We start from the raw sequence: 19,762 nt of genomic DNA on the forward strand, positions 1-19,762 counted from the left end.
CGTCACCAAAGTGCATTTAATCCCTTGAGTTTATAGCATAAGAGATCATTGTGTATTTTGACTACTCTTTTTTTTATTGACAAATAAACGGTTTCGATCATCCTATGAGGGGCCCAATTTACTTTTTTTAAAAACACTCAACATCACGCCGCACCCACAAAAAGAATGAGAACATGGCGCTAAGGGGCGTCGTTTAAAATTTTAGGGCAATCTCGTCATTTACACTTTTAAGTTCCGAAACTACCCTCACCTACACGTGACGTACTCCCTTTGTCGTACCATCGTATAGAATCAGGAACATTCCATCTGTTTTCAGCTTTTGTCGCTAGCAATTCCGAAAAGGTCGAAATTGTTATAGAAACGAAGGAAAGGGGACAGATACGAAGTATACGTCACAGTATAAGGGTGTTTTCGTCATTTAAGCCTGGCAGATTCCGTACGCCTATGAAAGCGACTATTTAAGGAGAGGCGGGAGCGCTTTCTAAAACTGACGCTGTGTTTGTTGAGGCAGAGAGCGAGAGAGTGGTTTTGAGATTCCACTTTCTGTTTTTAGGGTTTTGCTTTCTTCTTTGCTGAGAATTAGGGTTTGAGATCTGAACTCTGGAACTTTTTATATTTTTTTTCTTGCTTTGTACTCTTATTTGCTATTGTAAAAAGTTTGTAAGGGATTTTGATGTGTTTCGCTTACACTGCATTGGTAACAATTTTAGGTGTGAACTTTTAGATTTTTTTTCTTCTTCCTGTATACTGATTTTAGCAATTGTAACAGATTTTTAAGGGTTTTGATGCGTTTTCTGGTTATTTTCAAGCCGATCTTCAGGTTTTTTTAAAGAACTTTGAGATTTGCGGTGTACTGTTTTTAGCTATTGTAACAGATTTTTAAGGTTTTGATTCGTTTTCTGGTTATTTTCAAGCCGATTTCTGGTTTTTTTTGTAACACATTCTAGATTCAAGAGATTATTTGGAAGTTTCAGCAGAGTAAAATGTGCCGCCCTTTTTTTAATTTTCTTTTTAGTGTTTGAGTTTTGTTATTTTTTTTGCAGTTCTTGAAGTCATGAATGGGGTTTTTTTTTTTTTTTTGGGTACTTCGACTTCCTTGAGATTTCAGACTATTTTTTGCATATTTTAATATCAATAAGTTTGAGAAGTTGTTTTTCTTAAGGGTTAGGGTTCTGTAATATACGTTTTCCTTTTTTTTGTTGTTGAGCATTCTAGGAAGTTTCTAATGTAGGAAAGTTTCTGTATATAGAAAGTTTCTAATGTAGGAAGTTTTCTAATGCTTAAAGACATGGGAGGTGATTTTTTTCAGCATATATAAGTTTTCCTTTTATTTGCGCATTCTTAATATTACGAAACTTTCTACTTTAGTATATAGAAAGTTGGCTTGTGTTCTGTAATATACGTTTGAAACTTCCTATATTAGTATATAGAAAGTTGGCTTGTGTTCTGTAATATACGTTTGAAACTTCCTATATTAGGAAGTTTTCTAATGCTTAAAGACATGGGGATGAATTTTTCAGCACATAGAGTTCTCTTTGTGTTAAGAGATTAAGAGATTTTTAAGGGGTCTGAGCAGAGAGGTGCTCGATCTTTAGGTTTGTGGTTTCTGTGTGTTTTTGGCATATTTTAATTTCAAGAAGTTTGAGAAATGATTTTTCTTAATGGTTTGGGTTCTGTAATATAAGTTTTCCTTTTTTTTTTCTGCGATTTCTTAATATTAAGAAACTTTCTACATTAGTATATAGAAAGTTGGCTTGTGTTATATAATATACGTCGGAAACCTCCTATATTAGTATATAGAAAGTTTCTAATATATACCCACCAAAAAAAAAAAAAAGATTCTAATATATGAAGTTTTTTAATACTTAAAAGACATGGGGTTGATTTTTTTCAGCACATAGAGTTCTCTATAAGAGGTTTAGGTATGTTTTTTGCCTATATGAAGTCTTTTTGTGCTAAAGTTTTTTCAAGGGGTCTGAGTAGAGAGATGATTTAGGCGCCTTCTGGGGTTCCTGTTTCTAATTCTAGGGCTTGAACTCTGATCTGTATATTTTCTCATTATTTTTTCAATTTTTAATGACATGCAAAGGATCTTTTGGATTTTGTAAGTAGATTTTGATGAATATGGACTTTTATTTTAGTTATATACAATATTTACTGTTCAGAACAAATCTCTGACATGCTAATTCTGTTTCTGTGCTAATGATTTTTCGTAACATATTTTGGTATGGAGCTTACATGCATAATCTATTATTAGCAGGTCTAAAGCTGTGATGATGAGATTTTTACAGTATGGTTATTTGTTTTTAAGAAGGGTTTGATCTTAATCTAAAGCATTTTTAGCTAAATTGGTGTGTTTTCAAAGTTCCCCATCTGTATTTATCTATGGTGGTTATGATATTGATTTAGATTTTCACTTAACTTTCTTCCTTGAGGTTTTTGCAAATATTTTTCGCTATAAACTTCTCATACTTTCTCCAACTGTGGTGAAAAAGTAAATTTATGCAGATTACTTCAAATTGGAAGTCCTATGATATCTTGCTTTTTAACTTTTGCTATTAGAAAATCATATTTAGGTGAAACAATCATAGTTTATACGATTATTTTCTGCTTCTATTTTTTATTTTTTTTAGTTTTTTCGCCCACTGTCAGGTTAGTTTTCCAGCTTTCTATATTTATGAAGCTTCTTTGTGTAGTTAACCTTAAAGACTCCACTTCAAAGTAGTTTAAGTTGATGTTTTTCTTCATTTTTGGGTTGTTTGTCAAACTGCAAAATCTATGTCACAAATATCATTCACGTGAATTTCTCGGCAGGGGAAAATCTTGGGATATATTAATTGTTTATTTTTCAGGTTATATCACGAAAAATGATAAAATAAAATAATTTAAAATATATAAATTCATAAAAAATAAAAAATATAAAATGTCGTGTGGGTTGTGCTTCTCATGTTGTTAGGTTACCCTGCTAATATTGTTCAGTTTATGACTGCTTATTTTCTGTGTCTGGACTCTGGATTCTTGCATGGATGGGCATTACAGAATAATTATTGGGTTCTTGGGTGTTTCCTCATTTGAATCTGAGCCTCATTACTGATTATTCTAAAAACTGTTGTGTTTTACACAATGTTTTTTGATTTATAGTTCTTGAAATTTCTCTTTTTATAGTTTACAAGCTTCTATCCTGTTTTTCCAATGGTATTGCAAGTTGTGGATATGCATTTTGCTGTGATGATTTGTTATATTGTTGCAATTTATAATGGGGAAATGATAAGGGGATGCAGAGATAGGATGGTGTTCCACTCTCAGTCAATTTATTTCTGTCATGTCTTTCGGTTACATTAATGAGCAACTAGGTGAACGGGCACTTGCCTGCTCATTAAGCCAACTGAGACATATGTCTGAAAAACAATGGCCGTCCTATTGTGGGGTTTTGTGTCCTTTTAACATATTACCTAGTGAAAAAAAAGGATTCTCTCCTTCCTTGAGGCTTTGTCTTTCTTTTGTAGGGCTTGTTCACATTCTTCTTTTCTTTGTTGTATTGACCATCTTGGTCACTAGATCTTCTGCTTTTCATTATCAATAAAGTCTCCATCATTAAAAAGAACTTATTTCATTGGTTTAGATTCAATTAACTGGGGTATTAGATTCTGCTTTTATTGATTTTGTTCTGTTTGCTTCTGAAGATTTACGAGATGGATCCATCAGAACCGTCAGAGGCTTTACCACCCCCGCCTCTGGTCATACCACCAAATCTTGTACCAATAAAAGCAGAGCAAATTGCTGAAGTGCCAAGAAAAGTAACAAAAACACAGCCAAAACGAGTGCCAATGGCAAGGCCTGGTCTTGGGCGTAAAGGGAACAAGTTACCTTTGCTAACTAACCACTTTAGTGTTACTCCTACTAAGGGTGATGGCTATTTTTTTCACTACAGTGTATGTTTCTATTTCTTCTGCTGCCTTCTTTTTAGGGGTTCACTTGCTGAGAAATGAGCTACTTTCACATATTTATGTTTTTTGTTCTTTTTAACTGTTTCATGTTGTTATTAGGTTTCCCTGTTTTACGAAGATGGCAAGCCAGTAGATGGGAAGGGTATTGGGAGAAGAGTAATTGACAGAGTTCAGCAGACATATGATACTGAACTTGATAGGAAGGACTTTGCTTACGATGGAGAGAAAAGCTTGTTTACTATAGGTGCCCTTCCCCAAAACAACTTTGAATTCACTGTTGTGCTGGAGGATATTTCCTCCAACAGGTACAAATGTGTCTTGTTTGATATTTTCAAGGGTATATTTCATGGTTTCCTTCTGTTGGATTTTTTTTTTTTACTTTATGTTTTTCCCTGTTTCCAGGGTTCCTGCAAATGGTAGCCCTGGGGGAAATGACAGTCCCGGGGAGGGAGATAGGAAGAGGCTAAGACGTCCATATCAGTCAAAGACATTCAAAGTTGAGATAAGTTTTGCTGCGAAAATTCCAATGCAATCCATTGCAAATGCTTTACGAGGGAATGATACGGATAACTCTCAAGAAGCGCTAAGAGTGCTTGATATCATATTGAGGCAGCATGCATCAAAACAGTAAGTTGCTTCAGTTTTGCATTGTTGGTGAGCTTGACATCTTAATTGGTGCTAACTATGCTTATTGCTGCAGGGGTTGCCTTCTAGTTAGGCAATCATTCTTCAACAATGACCCTCGGAACTTCACCGATTTAGGAGGTGGTGTGTCAGGTTGCCGTGGCTTTCATTCTAGTTTTCGAACTACTCAAGGGGGCTTGTCTCTAAACATTGGTACGCTCTTATAGCTGTGATTTATTGTGTCTCATTTACATGTGCATTTATGTGTATGCTAATCTGTATGTCTTCGGCTGTATTATTTTCATCCTCCTACCATTGTGTACAGATGTGTCTACTACAATGATAGTCAAACCCGGACCAGTTGTAGATTTTCTATTGGCCAACCAAAATGTGAGGTATCCCAATGATATTGACTGGTCCAAGGTAAGCACTTTTTGTACTTAAGTTCATATCCTGTTTTGCTAAAGCTCTCCTGTGGCTAGTTTTCAAGTTTTTGGTTGCTTGGATTTGTTAACAGGCAAAAAGGATGCTTAAAAACCTTAGGGTGAAGACAAAGCCTGCAAACAATGAATTCAAAATTGTAGGATTGAGTGAGCTGCCTTGCAATCAGCAGTTGTAAGTTTTCACAACTGTCTTTCTAATTCTGGTTGCTCTGCAAAGTGACCAAAGTTAATGATAGAACAATCAATTTCCCCCTTTTCCTTTCTTCATTTCTTGAAATTCTCTTTCTGCTTGTACACATTTAATGTTGTAGATTTACACTAAAACAAAGAAATGGAAACGGTGATGCTGAGGTCCATTCTGTTGAGGTGACCGTCTATGATTATTTTGTCAATTACCGCCACATAGAATTAAGTTATTCTGCAACTTTGCCATGCATCAATGTTGGGAAACCAAAGCGCCCGACGTATTTCCCACTGGAGGTCAGCATCTCTTTTTTTTCCAGTTTTGTATATAATTCAGCAGCCTTGTGATATCTATGATGATCAAGCTTTCTTTTGCATTTCCTAGCTTTGTGCACTGGTTTCATTGCAACGATATACAAAGTCTTTATCCACTCTTCAGAGATCTTCTCTTGTGGAGAGATCTAGACAAAAGCCTCAAGAAAGAATGAAGGTTTTGACTGATGTAGGTGTTTTATTATTGTTTTGACTTTTATACTCTTCTGCAGCTATTAGTCACCAAGTAGTTTTATTTCAATGCATGTTAGGGTTTTGGTATTTACAGTTGGTTTGTGGCAGGCATTAAAAAGTAACAACTATGATGCCGACCCGATGTTACGTGCATGTGGTATCTCAATTAATTCCCACTTTACTCAAGTAGAAGCCCGTGTCCTATCAGCACCCAAGGTTTTTATTTTTTTTTGTTTTTTTAAATATCTTGTTCCCTTTTGGTTTCATGTCTTTTATTTTTCTCTAGCACCTTTACTATCTTTCCTATGATACATTAATTTTGTAATGAAGTGCTTCTGTTTATCTTTAATATACCACAGTTGAAAGCGGGTAATGGAGAAGACTTCTTTCCCAGAAATGGGCGTTGGAATTTCAACAATAAGGTAATCTACACTTTCTGATGATACCGCCCACCCGCCTAACAATGCAATTAAAATTCTTGATGTTACCACCCACCCCTTCTCTTTTTGTTGATTCTGACTTCAATTATTTACCTAGTTAGTGCGCTTGATCTGGTAGTTGTTATACATATGGGGTCACGGTGATGGTCGTGGTTCAGTATTTGTATACTGAATTTAATATGTTTGGTATTCTCATTTTCATTGGAGTTTTTTTCATAGACCACCCCTCACCCTGAAATTATTTCTGTGGAAAATTTTGATGTTAATTTGTTAACCCACCCCGTCCCATGGTGTTACGAGCCCAAAGTTCACCAATGTTCATCATTGAATACATATAATTCCTCTAATTGGGTGGTTCAAATCACTCCATAGTCCATAGGGTCTTTTTTGGGCCACATCTCATTGATATTGGGACTTACAAATGAATGGTCCAGATCATGTACATGCATGCCATGTGTACTGAATTAGGATAAAGAAAAACAACCAATTGCAACACAATGTCAGCAACTCCCCCCCCCCCCCCCCCCCCCCCCCCCCCCGTTGATACCATCTCTTGAAATGTTATTGCTACACTTAATACTAGGCGTACTACTTTGTTGCTAATTCTATATGTGAAAATGTAAAAGCAAATTATATGAGACGGATGACATTATTGGCAATGTCGATATTAAGAGTGACTACCAATTTCCTTGAGTTGAAATATTATGATTAAATATTTTCTCCCTTTTACTCCAGTGTTTTTGTTTCAACATAAGTTTGACACCCAGATGCTCATATGAAAATGGAGGATATGGGAGTGTGGACAGGGCCTTTCACATCCTAGTACAGGGATGTGGGTGTGGAATTAAGTATTTTGGTCCGATGTAAAATTAAGATCATGCATGTTGCTTAATTATCATCCGAATCACATCACATTGGTTCTCCAATTCTTTCATCTAAAACCTACATGTACGTTAGGGTGACGTAGAAACCCCTCTTTCAGCTTGTTTGAAGAAGAATAATAAGACAAGATTAAGACAATATTTTCTTTTGGAACAAAGACGTTAGGTTTAGATGATATCGTCTCCAACATTGTGTATATGGGTATGCTTCTGTTTATTTTTAATTCACAACATGAGATTAATAAATCTAATCAATTCTTTTCTGCTTGTATCCCATTAATAGGATATGACAGAGGACATAGAAATCAGAAATTGTAAATTGCATTTACCTCAGAAAAATGAATTAATAGTATTATGGCATATATGTGCCTTACATATAATCACTAAATGAAGAAGAAAAATGATATTTAGTTCGACTGAGTGCCATATATTTGAAACCAACACACACACACACACACACACACACACACACTCATATAGCTGCTAATTCAGATCCCCCAGCACCATACTCCAATCATCCAAAGCCGAATTGTCATCTCCTGGCAGATCCAACACATACACCCTTCTTCCCCTGTAAAAGGAGTCAACCCAATGCTTCATGTGATTGGCCTTGTGTCAAGGCCTTTTGAAATAAGTTTCAAAACCCTAGACAAGAACAGGAAAAGGGAAAATGAGAAAGGGTATTATGCATAAGGTGTTGCTTTTGAAACCATGGTCGAGGCAATCAGAGGTGGTGTTGTAAAAAATGTCGAAGCTGTTGAAGATCTCGAAGATCTCTAAGGAAAGAGAGAGAGGGTTCTCCACCAGTCGCATGGCTCACCCTTGTAATACATAGATGCAATGCCATGTCAGTTTCCGTCGTCGACTTCCTTGTGATGAGAGAGAGGGGGAGGGCAAGGGGCGGTTGCGGTGGTATTGGAGAGGGTTAGGGTTTTGGGAAGGGCCGTGGGATTTGGTGGGTGGGTGGGGGGGTAGATGGGTTGGTTGTCTCTTCTCGAGATGAAATTGAATGTGGGACACGTCTGATGGAGGAATGGGCATTAAAAATTTAAGCAAAAGACAGGTGCCACATCAGGGAGGAAATTTATGAAATGCAAGGGCTGGAGTGTAAATTTGAAGAGAGAAAACGAAGGAGAAGTGTCCATGACGGCTCCCATCTTGCTATATATATCGTAGTGGCGAGGAGCACTATGAATATACCAGCTATACTGTCAGGAGATGATGCTCATTAGAGGCATAATACTGTCTGGCAGTGTATTATATTTGATGTTTGTGTATACCTGGTCAGGTTGTTGAGGGAAGCCATATTCTTTTATAATCAATAAAATTTCATATTTGTGGTGTATTGTGTCGGGCTTGCTACAATGGGCCTATACTTATATCTAGGTATAAGCATGGTTTTAAATTTCGACTGAAATCCGAAATTTCGGATTTCGGTCGGGACCGAACCGAAATTGACCTGAAACCGAAATTTCCGAAATGTCCCAAATTTCGGTCGAAATTTCTGAAATTTTGGCGAAATAATAGAGAAAATAATATTTTTTAATCCTTTACCAAATTTTGACCGAAATTACCTAAATTTCAGTAATTTCGGTCTAAAAAAACGATATTTTGACTGCTTTTACGAAATTTCGTGGTTTCGGCAGAAATTTCTGTTTCTGGAAGGACCTAAATTTCACCCGAAATCGAAATTTAAAACCTTGGGTATAAGTATACGCCCACATGTTATAGCACCACATGTTATATTATGCCTAACAAGGTTCATGTCAATAATTATCACCTAGTCATGAATATAAGTTATTTTTTTAGTAATATTAGTTATTTACTTGTTCAATCAGATATTGTTAAATGTGGCTATAAATGCCAAAAGGGTAGACCTGAAAAATCTTAAGAATTGAATGTATTTACAGCTTGAACTGATCCTGGTCACATGAAGTTGCATAATTGTGTTGTTTTGTTGGAATGGTGGCATTTATGTATCCAACCAAAATTTACCTTGAATTGGGTTGGGCTTTTAATGATGCATGCTAAGCATACAAGATTAACCTGTTTCTACAATTCACATTTCTCTTTTGTAGAAACTATTGGAACCAACTAGGATAGAGCGCTGGGTTGTTGTAAACTTCTCCGCCCGTTGTAATACACAGAATCTTTGTCAGGACCTGATTAGATGTGGAGGGCAGAAAGGAGTTGTAGGTTCTTCCATTGTTGGTTGTCACTTACCATGACTCATCAAGATTTTCTTGGACACTTACCATTTACTTGCTTTGCAGATTATCAATCCTCCATTTGATGTTTTTGAGGAGAGTCCTCAGTGGAGGCGTGCTCCACCTACTGTCAGAGTGGACAAGATGTGTGAACAGATGCAATCAAAGCTCCCTGGAGCGCCACAGTTTATTCTCTGCATTCTTTCCGAGAGAAAAAATTCCGACATTTATGGTTGGGTGATGTGATGCCTTTGTATCAAGTACTATTATCTTCTCATGCTAAATGAGTTTATTTCATCTCCTAGGTCCATGGAAGCGAAAGAATCTTTCGGACTTTGGAGTTGCAACTCAGTGCATTGCACCTACAGCAAGAATCAATGACCAGTATCTAACGAATGTCCTGTTGAAGATCAATGCGAAAGTGAGTTATTTTGGAAATACTTGGCACAGCTGAATCCCATGACGCCTTTTGTTTTTTCTGATTTTTTTTGCTCATATCTTTTTTTTTTAAATGATAATTTTTTTGCTCATATTTATGATCATGTTATTCATCTTTTCCGTTCCCCTACAGCTTGGCGGTATGAATTCTTTGCTAGCTATTGAACAATCACCTTCAATTCCGCTGATTTCAAAGATTCCTACAATTATCCTCGGGATGGATGTCTCACATGGCTCCCCTGGTCAATCTGATGTGCCATCCATTGCAGCGGTAACATACTGTGCCTTGCATATCAGATCATTATCCATTTGGTTATTAACAGTAAATGTTTGCAGTTTGCAGTTTGCGTGTGTAATTATGTGTGCTTTTGTCATGACACGTTCTTATACACACTTCCTATACCCAGTAATCTCTCACTTCTGATATTCACTGTTTTGTATATGTTTTTTTGGTAATTCTTAGGTTGTCAGTTCCAGGCAGTGGCCCTTGATTTCTCGTTATAGAGCATCGGTGCGGACACAATCACCTAAGGTTGAAATGATCGATTCTCTATTTAAGCTAGTACCAGATGACGAGAATATAGGCATGAAGGATATAGGCATAATTAGGTGACTCTCTTGGTCATTATTCTTGTTGGTAGAAATTCTGGAGTGTAGCACATGTACCAAATTAGGGGCACCAATACCTAATGAAAAAAATACGTTAAACACCGACTCTTACATATAAATTATCCTTGGCTTATTCAAAGGAAGAAGGAAATCGGCCAAGTGTACCAAATTGGTTATTCTAGGACTGGCATCAGTGGAAATGATGGATGCATCTGTGTAAAGACAGGGATACCATCCTGTCTTATGCAGTCCCCAACCGACCTTGGTGGATTGCGTGATCTATACTTCCACATGAAGCCCGTGGACATATTAGTTTGGCACTAAGTCTGTTCTTTGAACTCGGTGCTTTCTCATCGTGGCTTTTAGTTTTGATCAGTGTTGCATGGATTCGGATTCGTGTGTCGGGATCCGACACGCATTTGAGGTGTTGGATTCGGCAAACCCCCAAAAGTAGGATTCGGATTCAGTAATTTTTAAATAAAATAAAATTTTCAAAATTTAAAAGTTATATATATATATATATATATATATATTCATGAAAAAATTGAGGGTAAAGGGTTGAGGTGAGTTTTGTATTAAGAGAGTTGAAGGAAGAAGGGGGTCGATGTTCGAGGGTTGAGGCGCTAGGGTTTTTAATAAAAGAGTATGGGCTGTGCTTTCATATAAAAAAGTTAAGAAGAAAATATGTTTGAACGGAAAATATACAGGATTTGCATTTCAAAAGAGACAGAGATGAATCGGATTCGCCTGAAAAAATTGGATTCGTGTGGGACACGGCTACAACAAGAATCCGGGTGTGTCCCACGTGAATCCATGTCCGATTCGGATGCGGAGACGTGTCGACATGGATTCGGCATAGGGGGGCAAAGAATCCATGCAACATAGGTTTTGATGCTTAGATTTTAGGGATATTAATCACCATGGAATTTCAGGGAGCTATTGTTGGATTTCTATACAAGTTCGGGGAAAAGAAAGCCGGATCAAATTATTATTTTCAGGTATGTTAATGCTAAGCCATATCCACGCACTTATATTTGGAGTCTGCTCATGGCATCTGATCTTATACTAAGCTACCCATTCAAAAATTTCCCTAGGCACTTTTATTTGGACCTTGTTCATTCCATCCGATATTGTTCTAAGCAGCCCTGTTCAAAAAAATTTCCCTGTTGCATGTTTATTATTTTAATGGTCACATGGGTTCTCGGACTACCTTGTTTAATGCTTATATTGTTCCAGGTAACATTGGTTGTGGAACCTAGATAGGGATGAGATAAATATTGTATTAGGAAGTATTAGGCTAGTAACCAAGATTTTAAATTTTGGTCAATCGGCACAGGAACAAAAACATTTCGGTTTCAGTGGAAATCTTGTAAAATCACGGAAACATATGGAAATACATGCAAATGATATAATTTGAAGATGAAACTTTAGGAAATGCTAGAATAAATACAAATAATCGTCACATGAAAGCCATCTATAATAGCTTAATCACATCAAACACCTAGTAACATGCGTTGTGGCACATGTCTGGAATAGTCAATAAAGAAGTACAATGTAATGAAGTATAAGAAAGTACAAAGACCAATCTCCCCTCAAGGACCCCTACTAATTGTGAATACCACAGAGTTAAGAGGAAAAAAAGTGTTTCTTTGATTTGCAGTGTTTTTCGATTTATACCAAATTAAGGTAGGATTTTTTGTGAGAAAAAAGCAACTTTATATGATATAAATCATAATATCTTTCCATTTTTTGGTCTAAAGTTTGAAGGAAATAATGAATGTCAAAATGTTGATTTAAGAAGACAGAATGTTCACCTTTGAAAATGTTGTTTTCCGTTTTCAGTCCCAATCAATTGAATGTAAGAACTAAGAAGAGAAAAGGTTCACCTTAGAAATATATATTTATGATAGAGAGCCAATATCCAGAGTCCCCACGCCTCAATTCTTACTTTTCTTATTTTTCCTCGGTCATTCAAGCAAATCTGAAGGCATCAGAATAGTTTCATCAATTAAAATGAATTTTTTTTATTATTTCACAAAACAAGACCAGAGTATTGATACAATCCAAATTCAATTATCGTCCGCAGAAAGTATAAACTCAACTCCTCTCCTCTCCTCAACTCAACTCAACTCAACTCAAGCCTTTGTCCCAACTAGTTAGGGTCAGCTAATGAATCCTTTGGAAAATTTTCACGAAGAAGTTTAAAGGGTCTACCCGGCTCAAATTGACAAGTCTAATCCTGACACTTGTTGGGTTCGTCTACATGGATCATTTTCTTCCATTCTCTCCTATCCAAGGTCATGTTCTCTGTTATGTTCCTATCCATCTAGTCTTTCCTCACTGTTTCTACCCAAGTTGTTTTCGGTCTGCCCCTACCTCTTTTTACTCCCTCAATTTGGCATGAATCACTTCTCACTGGAGCATCGAAAGGCCTAAGTTGGATATGCCCAAACCATCTTAAGCGGTGCTCTCTCATCTTCTCCTCAATTGGTGCCACCCCACCTTTTTACGGGATGTCTTCATTTTTAATTCTGTCAACCTTGTATGGCTGCACATCCATCTAAGCATTCGCATCTCCGCTACATGTCCTCATAAAGTATGCAGCTACAAAATGATGGAGTGTGGATATCAGAGTGTGATCAATAAAACTGAAATGAAGAAATAGAAGATTTGTTGGGTTTTTATCTAGTAGCCTGATTTAAGTGTTTCCTGAAATCTTGTATAACTTGACATTCTTTAAAAATGTGGCCTGTGCTTGCAGCAATCATAAAAACCATATGCATAATTCAAACTTTAGTTTTAGAAGAAACTCCAAGCATTAGGAAACCAGTCTATGGCGCTAAGAGTTTTGGGAATATTCACTCAGATATTGCTATTATTATTAATTAGGCATGTCATAGGTGATGTTAGATGCTTTTGTTACGGCTAGGCCATATCCATAGGAAATTATATTTTTGTAGAATATAATTTCCCCTCTCAACGTAAGTTCTCATGTTCTATGTTTTCTCTCTGTTGATTCTGGCTTTCTTCATTTTGTGGTACTTATTTGGTGCGGCTGTTGACTGATAAAACATTACACTTCAGGGACGGTGTCAGTGAATCCCAGTTCAACCAAGTCCTAAACATTGAATTGGATCAAATCATTGAGGTTCTCTTTCTAATACAAATTTCCTCTCTGATAATGAAACTATCAAAGAAACTGTTTCTGTTTAATTCTTAACATCTCTGTAATACACCAATTTTTCATATTGTGATACTTTATTTTTTTAATTTGTTGCAGGCTTGTAAGTTTCTTGATGAGAAGTGGGATCCTAGGTTCACTGTTATTGTTGCCCAGAAAAACCACCATACCAAATTTTTTCAGCCTGGGTCTCCCGATAATGTTCCACCTGGTTAGTCTATTCATGAACTTCTCAAGAAACAGAGAAATGGAAAAACCGTCATTTGATCACCTTGGTTGTAGACAAGGGTGTATATTTTTAGGATATAGAGTATCCAGTATGGTGAGGATCTCGTATGGGATTTTCTAGCCTCATATCTATCATGTACATGGATACCCGTAGCATTAGGAACCATCAACTATCATGGCAATTTGCAAATTATAACAAGTGCCACATGGTGCAAATTGCACTATTCTGATGTCTTCTTTTGTTTTGTTTATTCATGTGCAGGTACAGTTGTTGACAACAAAGTGTGTCATCCTCGAAACAATGATTTTTATATGTGTGCACATGCCGGAATGATTGTAAGTTTTGGGATATAGATCTTTCTTGTTATTTGTTTTTTGTTTTTTGAATTGTATTCTTGTGTTGTTATAATTTTTCTCTCATAATCGCTTGAAACATGGCACACCTTGTTATTCCATTTGAATTTAGTTAAGTCACAAAGTTTTGTATTCCCCCCTCATTTATGCCCATCATCTGTCTAAGTTTAGTGCTTTTCTACTTCTTGGGCATCAACTCTTAATTATTTATTCTTTTAGGCCCTGCTTGTTTTGGGGCATTTCTTCTATTCTTGCCCTTTTGGATGTTGTCATTTGGACATCGCTCAGTTGAGTCCTGTGACTACTGACGAGCCGGACAATGGTTATTTGTATCGATGGTGATTGTGAGATGATCCTGTCAATCCCCAATTCTTCTGCTATGGTGATTGCGAGATCTATTCCATCTATTGGATCATTGCCATTAAGATGCATCACGTGAGTTACGGTCTGTGCCACTGGGAGACTATCTTTTGTGCCTGAGAGACTGTGGCCCTTCGTGTTGAGTCCATGTGCATTTGCATTGACGGAGCGCAACATGCCATGGGAGAACCTCTTTCCGCTGATGGGAGGAAGTATGTCGCGACTTCTTAAGAGTGTCCGTGGGGACCCCTGGAAGGCTCAGCAAGGGAAAATGGCAGCCGAAGCCTGTTGGGACAGACAGGGAGGGAGGGACCCATATTTGTGCATCATCCCCTTCACCACCTGAGGTTAGTTGTGAGGAGGATGAGGCTGAGGAGGAACCTTTCACAAGAGGAGTAGAGGAGGAATTTTAGGAGCTGATTTGGAAGTTGATCTAGTGGAGGACGAGCTAGAGGAACCTAATGCATAGACTGAGGTCATGGTGTATAGTCAGCCTGATCCAACAGAGATGTCTGGGGATGGTCCCGACTTTGATTTGGCAGAGGCTGATGTTGATCTTACAGGGATGAAGTTCTTACTTGTGGATGCTCACAGTAGAACTATTAGACAAACACTTGGGTTATGAGCAGAATTACATGGCAGATATCCTACATGCATTTCAGAAAAATAAAAGCAGAAGTAAAATGTCATTAGTTGTGAACTTGTGGCAGGAAGGAGAACGAACCTGTGGCATGAAGAAATGAGAATATAATGCTATGAAATCAAGGTCTGTTTGGTTGCCATCGAATTTTGGTATTATTGGAAAAGAGAGGGAAAATGGTTGCATTTTCCCTTTCCCATTGTTGTTCGTTTGGTTTTCCCTGTCACGACAACAGTCCTTGTCGGGGTCGAATTTTCTAAATTAGAGTTGTTGCTCTTTCCTCAGAAGTAGGAAAAAGGTGAAATCCGTGTGAAAGTTGGGCGTCTCTCTCTCTCTCTCTCACACACACACACACACACACACACACACACACACATATTATCCCTCTCTCTAATCTCGAATGTAAGAGCCTCAGTTTGTCTGCAACTGTCGGCTCCCCTAGTTGCTGTTGATAAAACATGGGCAATTTGCTTTTGATGAAACCCTCTAGGTTCGGTTTCTGCAGAGAAAGGAAATTTCTCTCCTTTGATATAGAACTCTAAACAGGAGAAAAAACCCACTTTAGAACATTCCAAGAATGCCTATAAGTATGGGCACAAGTGCTGGGATTTCATTTCAGTCCAGAATTGTCATTTTTTAAGTGCGTTTGGTGAGTTTTGAGAGAGAGCTTTGAGCTTTTGGAGACTCCTCCTTGGAAGGAGATTGTGAAGAATTCTTCAAGTAGGATTTTCACTTTTCCTCCTCATCTAGAATGTAATCGTTCTATTTCAGTTGCAGTACTATTCTACATCTTTGTTCCTTATAATTTTCTGCTGTCTATGAGTTTCTGTCCCCAAGTTAAATTTGTTTAGAGTTTCTGTAATCTAAGATAAGTTTCCACTGCCATATGAGTGAAATATTAGGAGTTCTTGACATCTTGAAGTCTGCTATTTCTCTTCATCTTAGATCTAAAAATTCTGGAACAGATCACAAGCATGAATCTATACATTCAGTTCTGTGTGCTTTTGTCGATTTGAAGTCTTGCAAACATTACAAGATATACATCATTTGTAACATTTCAGATCAGAACGATCTGAGCTCATATGCTCCATGAACACAATCTGAGCTTCATGCCTAAATGCTGTGTTGTTTATGTCCATTACTTAATTCACAGCTTACACAAGCTGGCAGAAAATTCAACATGTACATTTCATATTATCGGAGCTACACTGTTGGACCTGTCCTCAACAGTCCCATTCTTCCCACTCAGCTTTCATCTGGCCCATCTAATCAGTTTTGGACTCACATCCCATTGCCAATATCCAAAACAAACTGGGCCTTAGCATATTCTATTTCTAAGGTCCCACCTGCTTTGGTGGTGATTGTTATTATATTCGATTTTAAGAATAGTTGTGTATTGTGGTGGCAAATGGTTATGCCACTTTCAGAATGTGATGTCGAAACTATTACTGAGCTTACTAATTTTGCTGCATTACTATCAACAGGGAAACTATTACTGAGCTTACTAATTTTGCTGCATTACTATCAACAGGGTACAACTCGCCCAACCCATTATCATGTCCTGCTGGATGAAATTGGATTCTCTCCTGATGATTTGCAGGAACTCGTGCATTCTCTGTCATACGTGTAAGTAGTTCCCAACATGTGTTCTCCAACACGTTATCAGTTCTTTATGAAAATTGTACATGTCAGGTCAAAATTGAAATGACCACCGAAATTTCTCTGCATTCTACAGGTACCAAAGGAGCACTACTGCCATTTCAGTTGGTAAGTAACGAGTCTTTCTTTTCTTAGAGTTACTGGTTTCTTTTATGTAGTGTTTGGTCCACGTCTCGAAACAAAAGTTTACATGGGTGTTTTAATTATATCGCCCATATAACTAGAGGTGCAACTTGGGTTGAGCTTTTACTGTGAGATTGGTCGGGTTCTGGTTGATTCCAATTCACTTTTTAGCAGAAGCTCAGCCCTTCCCAACCCAAGTTGCACCCTATATTGTGTATTTTTTAGTAGTTCATACCAAAAGGGATCCTTCTCGATTCGGAAGGACATACTGATGCAGATAATAGGCCAATAAGTGGCATATTTGCCTATTAGGATTTATTTTCCATGTTATTTAGTTTTTAGGCATTTATTTTCTATGTTATTTAGAATTTAGAAGTTTACTCTTTTAGCTCTGTTTGGTTGCTGTGTTTTTTTTGGTTCCTGGGATTTATGTGGGAGAAAAAAAATCCCAGGAGATTGGTGGGAAAAAAAAAGTCCTAGAAGTATCCCACTAAAACAAAAAACCCATGTTTGGTTAACCAGACTATGGTGGGAAAAAAAAAACTTTGTTTGGTTGCTTGAACTGTTGGGAAGAAAATTTGTTTTCTCAAGCTTATTTTTGGTTCCTGGGTTTATTTTCTATGAAGCACGGGTACGGGGTGCGGGTACGACACGACACGGGTACGTGATTTGCCAAAAAAACCGGCTGCGGGTACGTTCGGGTACGCCGAATATAATAATATATTTTAATATTTTATTATATATTTATAAAAATTAAAATAATAATAATTGTAGAGCAATCAAATAACAATAACATCACCAAAATGAAAATTCTAATATTACACTTCATTTCATAAGTGATTAAGTTCCATATTTCATAAAATGAGGCATCAATACATCATTCATTAGAAAAAAAAGTCTTTGACCAGTGCCTGACAAGATGAATAATTTTTAGAGATCAAATTATGAGATTTTTTTTATCGGACTTTTGGGATTTAATAATGTTTAGACAAAATAGATTTTTTGAATTTTTAAAATTTGAAAAATACCCCACCGTTTGGAAGTTAAGAAAGTTAAAATTTTGACCCGACCCTTTTTCTTTGAATCTTGTACTAGAACTGGAGAGTTGACTTTTTTTCCTTTTAGATTTGGGTGTCCAAAAGGGGGGTATTCTGTTATTTACATGTAAATCTTAAGTAAATGACATTTACTTAAATGGTTTATATGTAAATACCGAGTACAGGAAAGTAGAGAGAAGTACATGAGAGGAAAGAGAAGCAGCAGGAAGAAGCAGGACGTGTCGGGTACGCGTGGTGCGCACCCGACACGCACCCAACAACCAAAACTGTTTTTTTTTTTTTTTATAAAAAAATGGGGTACGTACCCGGGGCGTACCCGCACCCCATACGTGTCAGGTGCGGGTGCGGGAGCCCTGGGAGAGTACTCGTGCTTCCTAGTTTATTTTTGTTCCTGGGATTATTTTGGGATGGGATGAAAAGGCAATCATTACAAAAGTGGGATTAAAAAATTCACCACACAAGCAATCATTACAAGAGTGGGATTAAAAAAAACCTAGTGCTAAAAGGCCACCAAACATGGGATGGGACCAAAATTTTACTAAAACTGCCTGGGGCAAAAATTTAACTGGCAACCAAACGGAGCATAGGAATTCTTATTTTAGAAGGTTTCTATCTTTTAGGTTGTTTATTTGCCTGTATATATTGGCCTCTTTACAGTTTATTTTGTAACTTTTGATGATTATTGATATTGAATAAATATTCTTCTCCCTCTAATTCTGGTTTTCTTCTCTTCTCTCCCTACATTCGTCTCTTCTTCAGGTTATCTTCATCTCTTTTTTCCCTATTCGTCTATTTCTCTCCCCTTTTCTCAACTTTTCTTCACGGTGCTGCATCACATACCCTCTATTTTAGTTGGTACTTCTTGTTCAGCCATTGACATGAATACTAAATCTAATGAGTTGCTCTTGTTTGCAGTGGCACCAATATGTTACGCTCATTTGGCTGCATCGCAAATGTCACAATTTATAAAGTTCGAGGATATGTCGGAAACATCATCAGGTCACGGGGGTATGACATCTGCTGGCCCAGTTCCTGTGCAGCAACTGCCCGTGTTGCATCCGAATGTGAGCAGTTCAATGTTCTTTTGCTAAGAGTTGTGATACATGTGGAAAACTATTTTTTCGTTTGGGATATTTTGATTGTTGGCAATGGGATTAACACCGCTGTATATATTCCCATTAAGCCAACATTTAGGCATGGATAGCGGACCACAGATTTGAATCTTTTTGCTGGTTTTTGAAAGGATTTAAGTTTTAGTACTAGTACATGCGGGCGCATGAAATATCTACATGGATGTCGTCTTTGATATGGTAGTATGGAAACTGGTAATCTAAGCAGCAATAGAAGGCAAATGCTAATTTGCTTTTATCCAACGTATGGGGCCTTGATAGTAAGGCAATTCTCTTGTATTGCCATTAATACCCACAAGATAGCCCATCTCTGTCAACCATACCCCTTGCACCTTTTACTCCCCTTTGTAACTTCCTTTCTCTTATACATCGTCTAACCCAACCCCCTATTTTCCGAAACATACCCTATATACTCTTTTAAATCCGTCGCATGTACACAGTATAGCCCACCCACCCTTTCATTCTCTTAGCCGCATCCCATCTTTCTCTCACACTTACAACCCCTCTCTTTACATTATTCCCCGCTTGTTGGATCTCTGATTTTGATTACCCATTATTGTTTACCCTTTTAGATATATCGTCTAGCTGGGGCTTGGTCAGCTGTATTGGTCAACATTTGTACAGGGGCAGGAGTTTACCAAAAGTCCCTAGAATATCTTATGCTCTGTATGTTTGCCAGGTTTTTTTTGGTCCCGGGAGTTATGTGGGAGAAAAAAATACCCTGAAAGATAGGTGGGAAAAAAAAGTCCT

General features: G+C 37.4%; 1 protein-coding gene across 1 annotated transcript; it reads left to right on the forward strand.

Annotated features, from left to right (window-relative positions):
* Positions 1–451: 451 nt before the first annotated feature.
* Positions 452–19,144, forward strand: LOC143882607 (protein argonaute 4A-like). The gene is made up of 23 exons (XM_077386076.1): positions 452–584; positions 3,684–3,932; positions 4,047–4,252; positions 4,350–4,574; positions 4,648–4,784; positions 4,897–4,994; positions 5,089–5,186; positions 5,326–5,494; positions 5,583–5,699; positions 5,813–5,920; positions 6,064–6,126; positions 9,104–9,217; positions 9,299–9,464; positions 9,538–9,653; positions 9,804–9,941; positions 10,134–10,279; positions 11,212–11,277; positions 13,364–13,427; positions 13,560–13,671; positions 13,951–14,024; positions 16,574–16,668; positions 16,778–16,809; positions 18,798–19,144. The coding sequence occupies exons 2-23, from the start codon at positions 3,693–3,695 to the stop codon at positions 18,971–18,973; spliced, it is 2,760 nt and encodes a 919-aa protein (XP_077242191.1). The 5' UTR covers positions 452–584; positions 3,684–3,692; the 3' UTR covers positions 18,974–19,144.
* The last annotated feature ends 618 nt before the right edge of the window (positions 19,145–19,762 follow it).

Source organism: Tasmannia lanceolata, unplaced genomic scaffold (assembly GCF_043159265.1).
Source record: "Tasmannia lanceolata isolate RefF3 unplaced genomic scaffold, GAP_Taslan_0.1 ptg000002l, whole genome shotgun sequence".
Classification (NCBI taxonomy): Eukaryota; Viridiplantae; Streptophyta; class Magnoliopsida; order Canellales; family Winteraceae; genus Tasmannia; species Tasmannia lanceolata.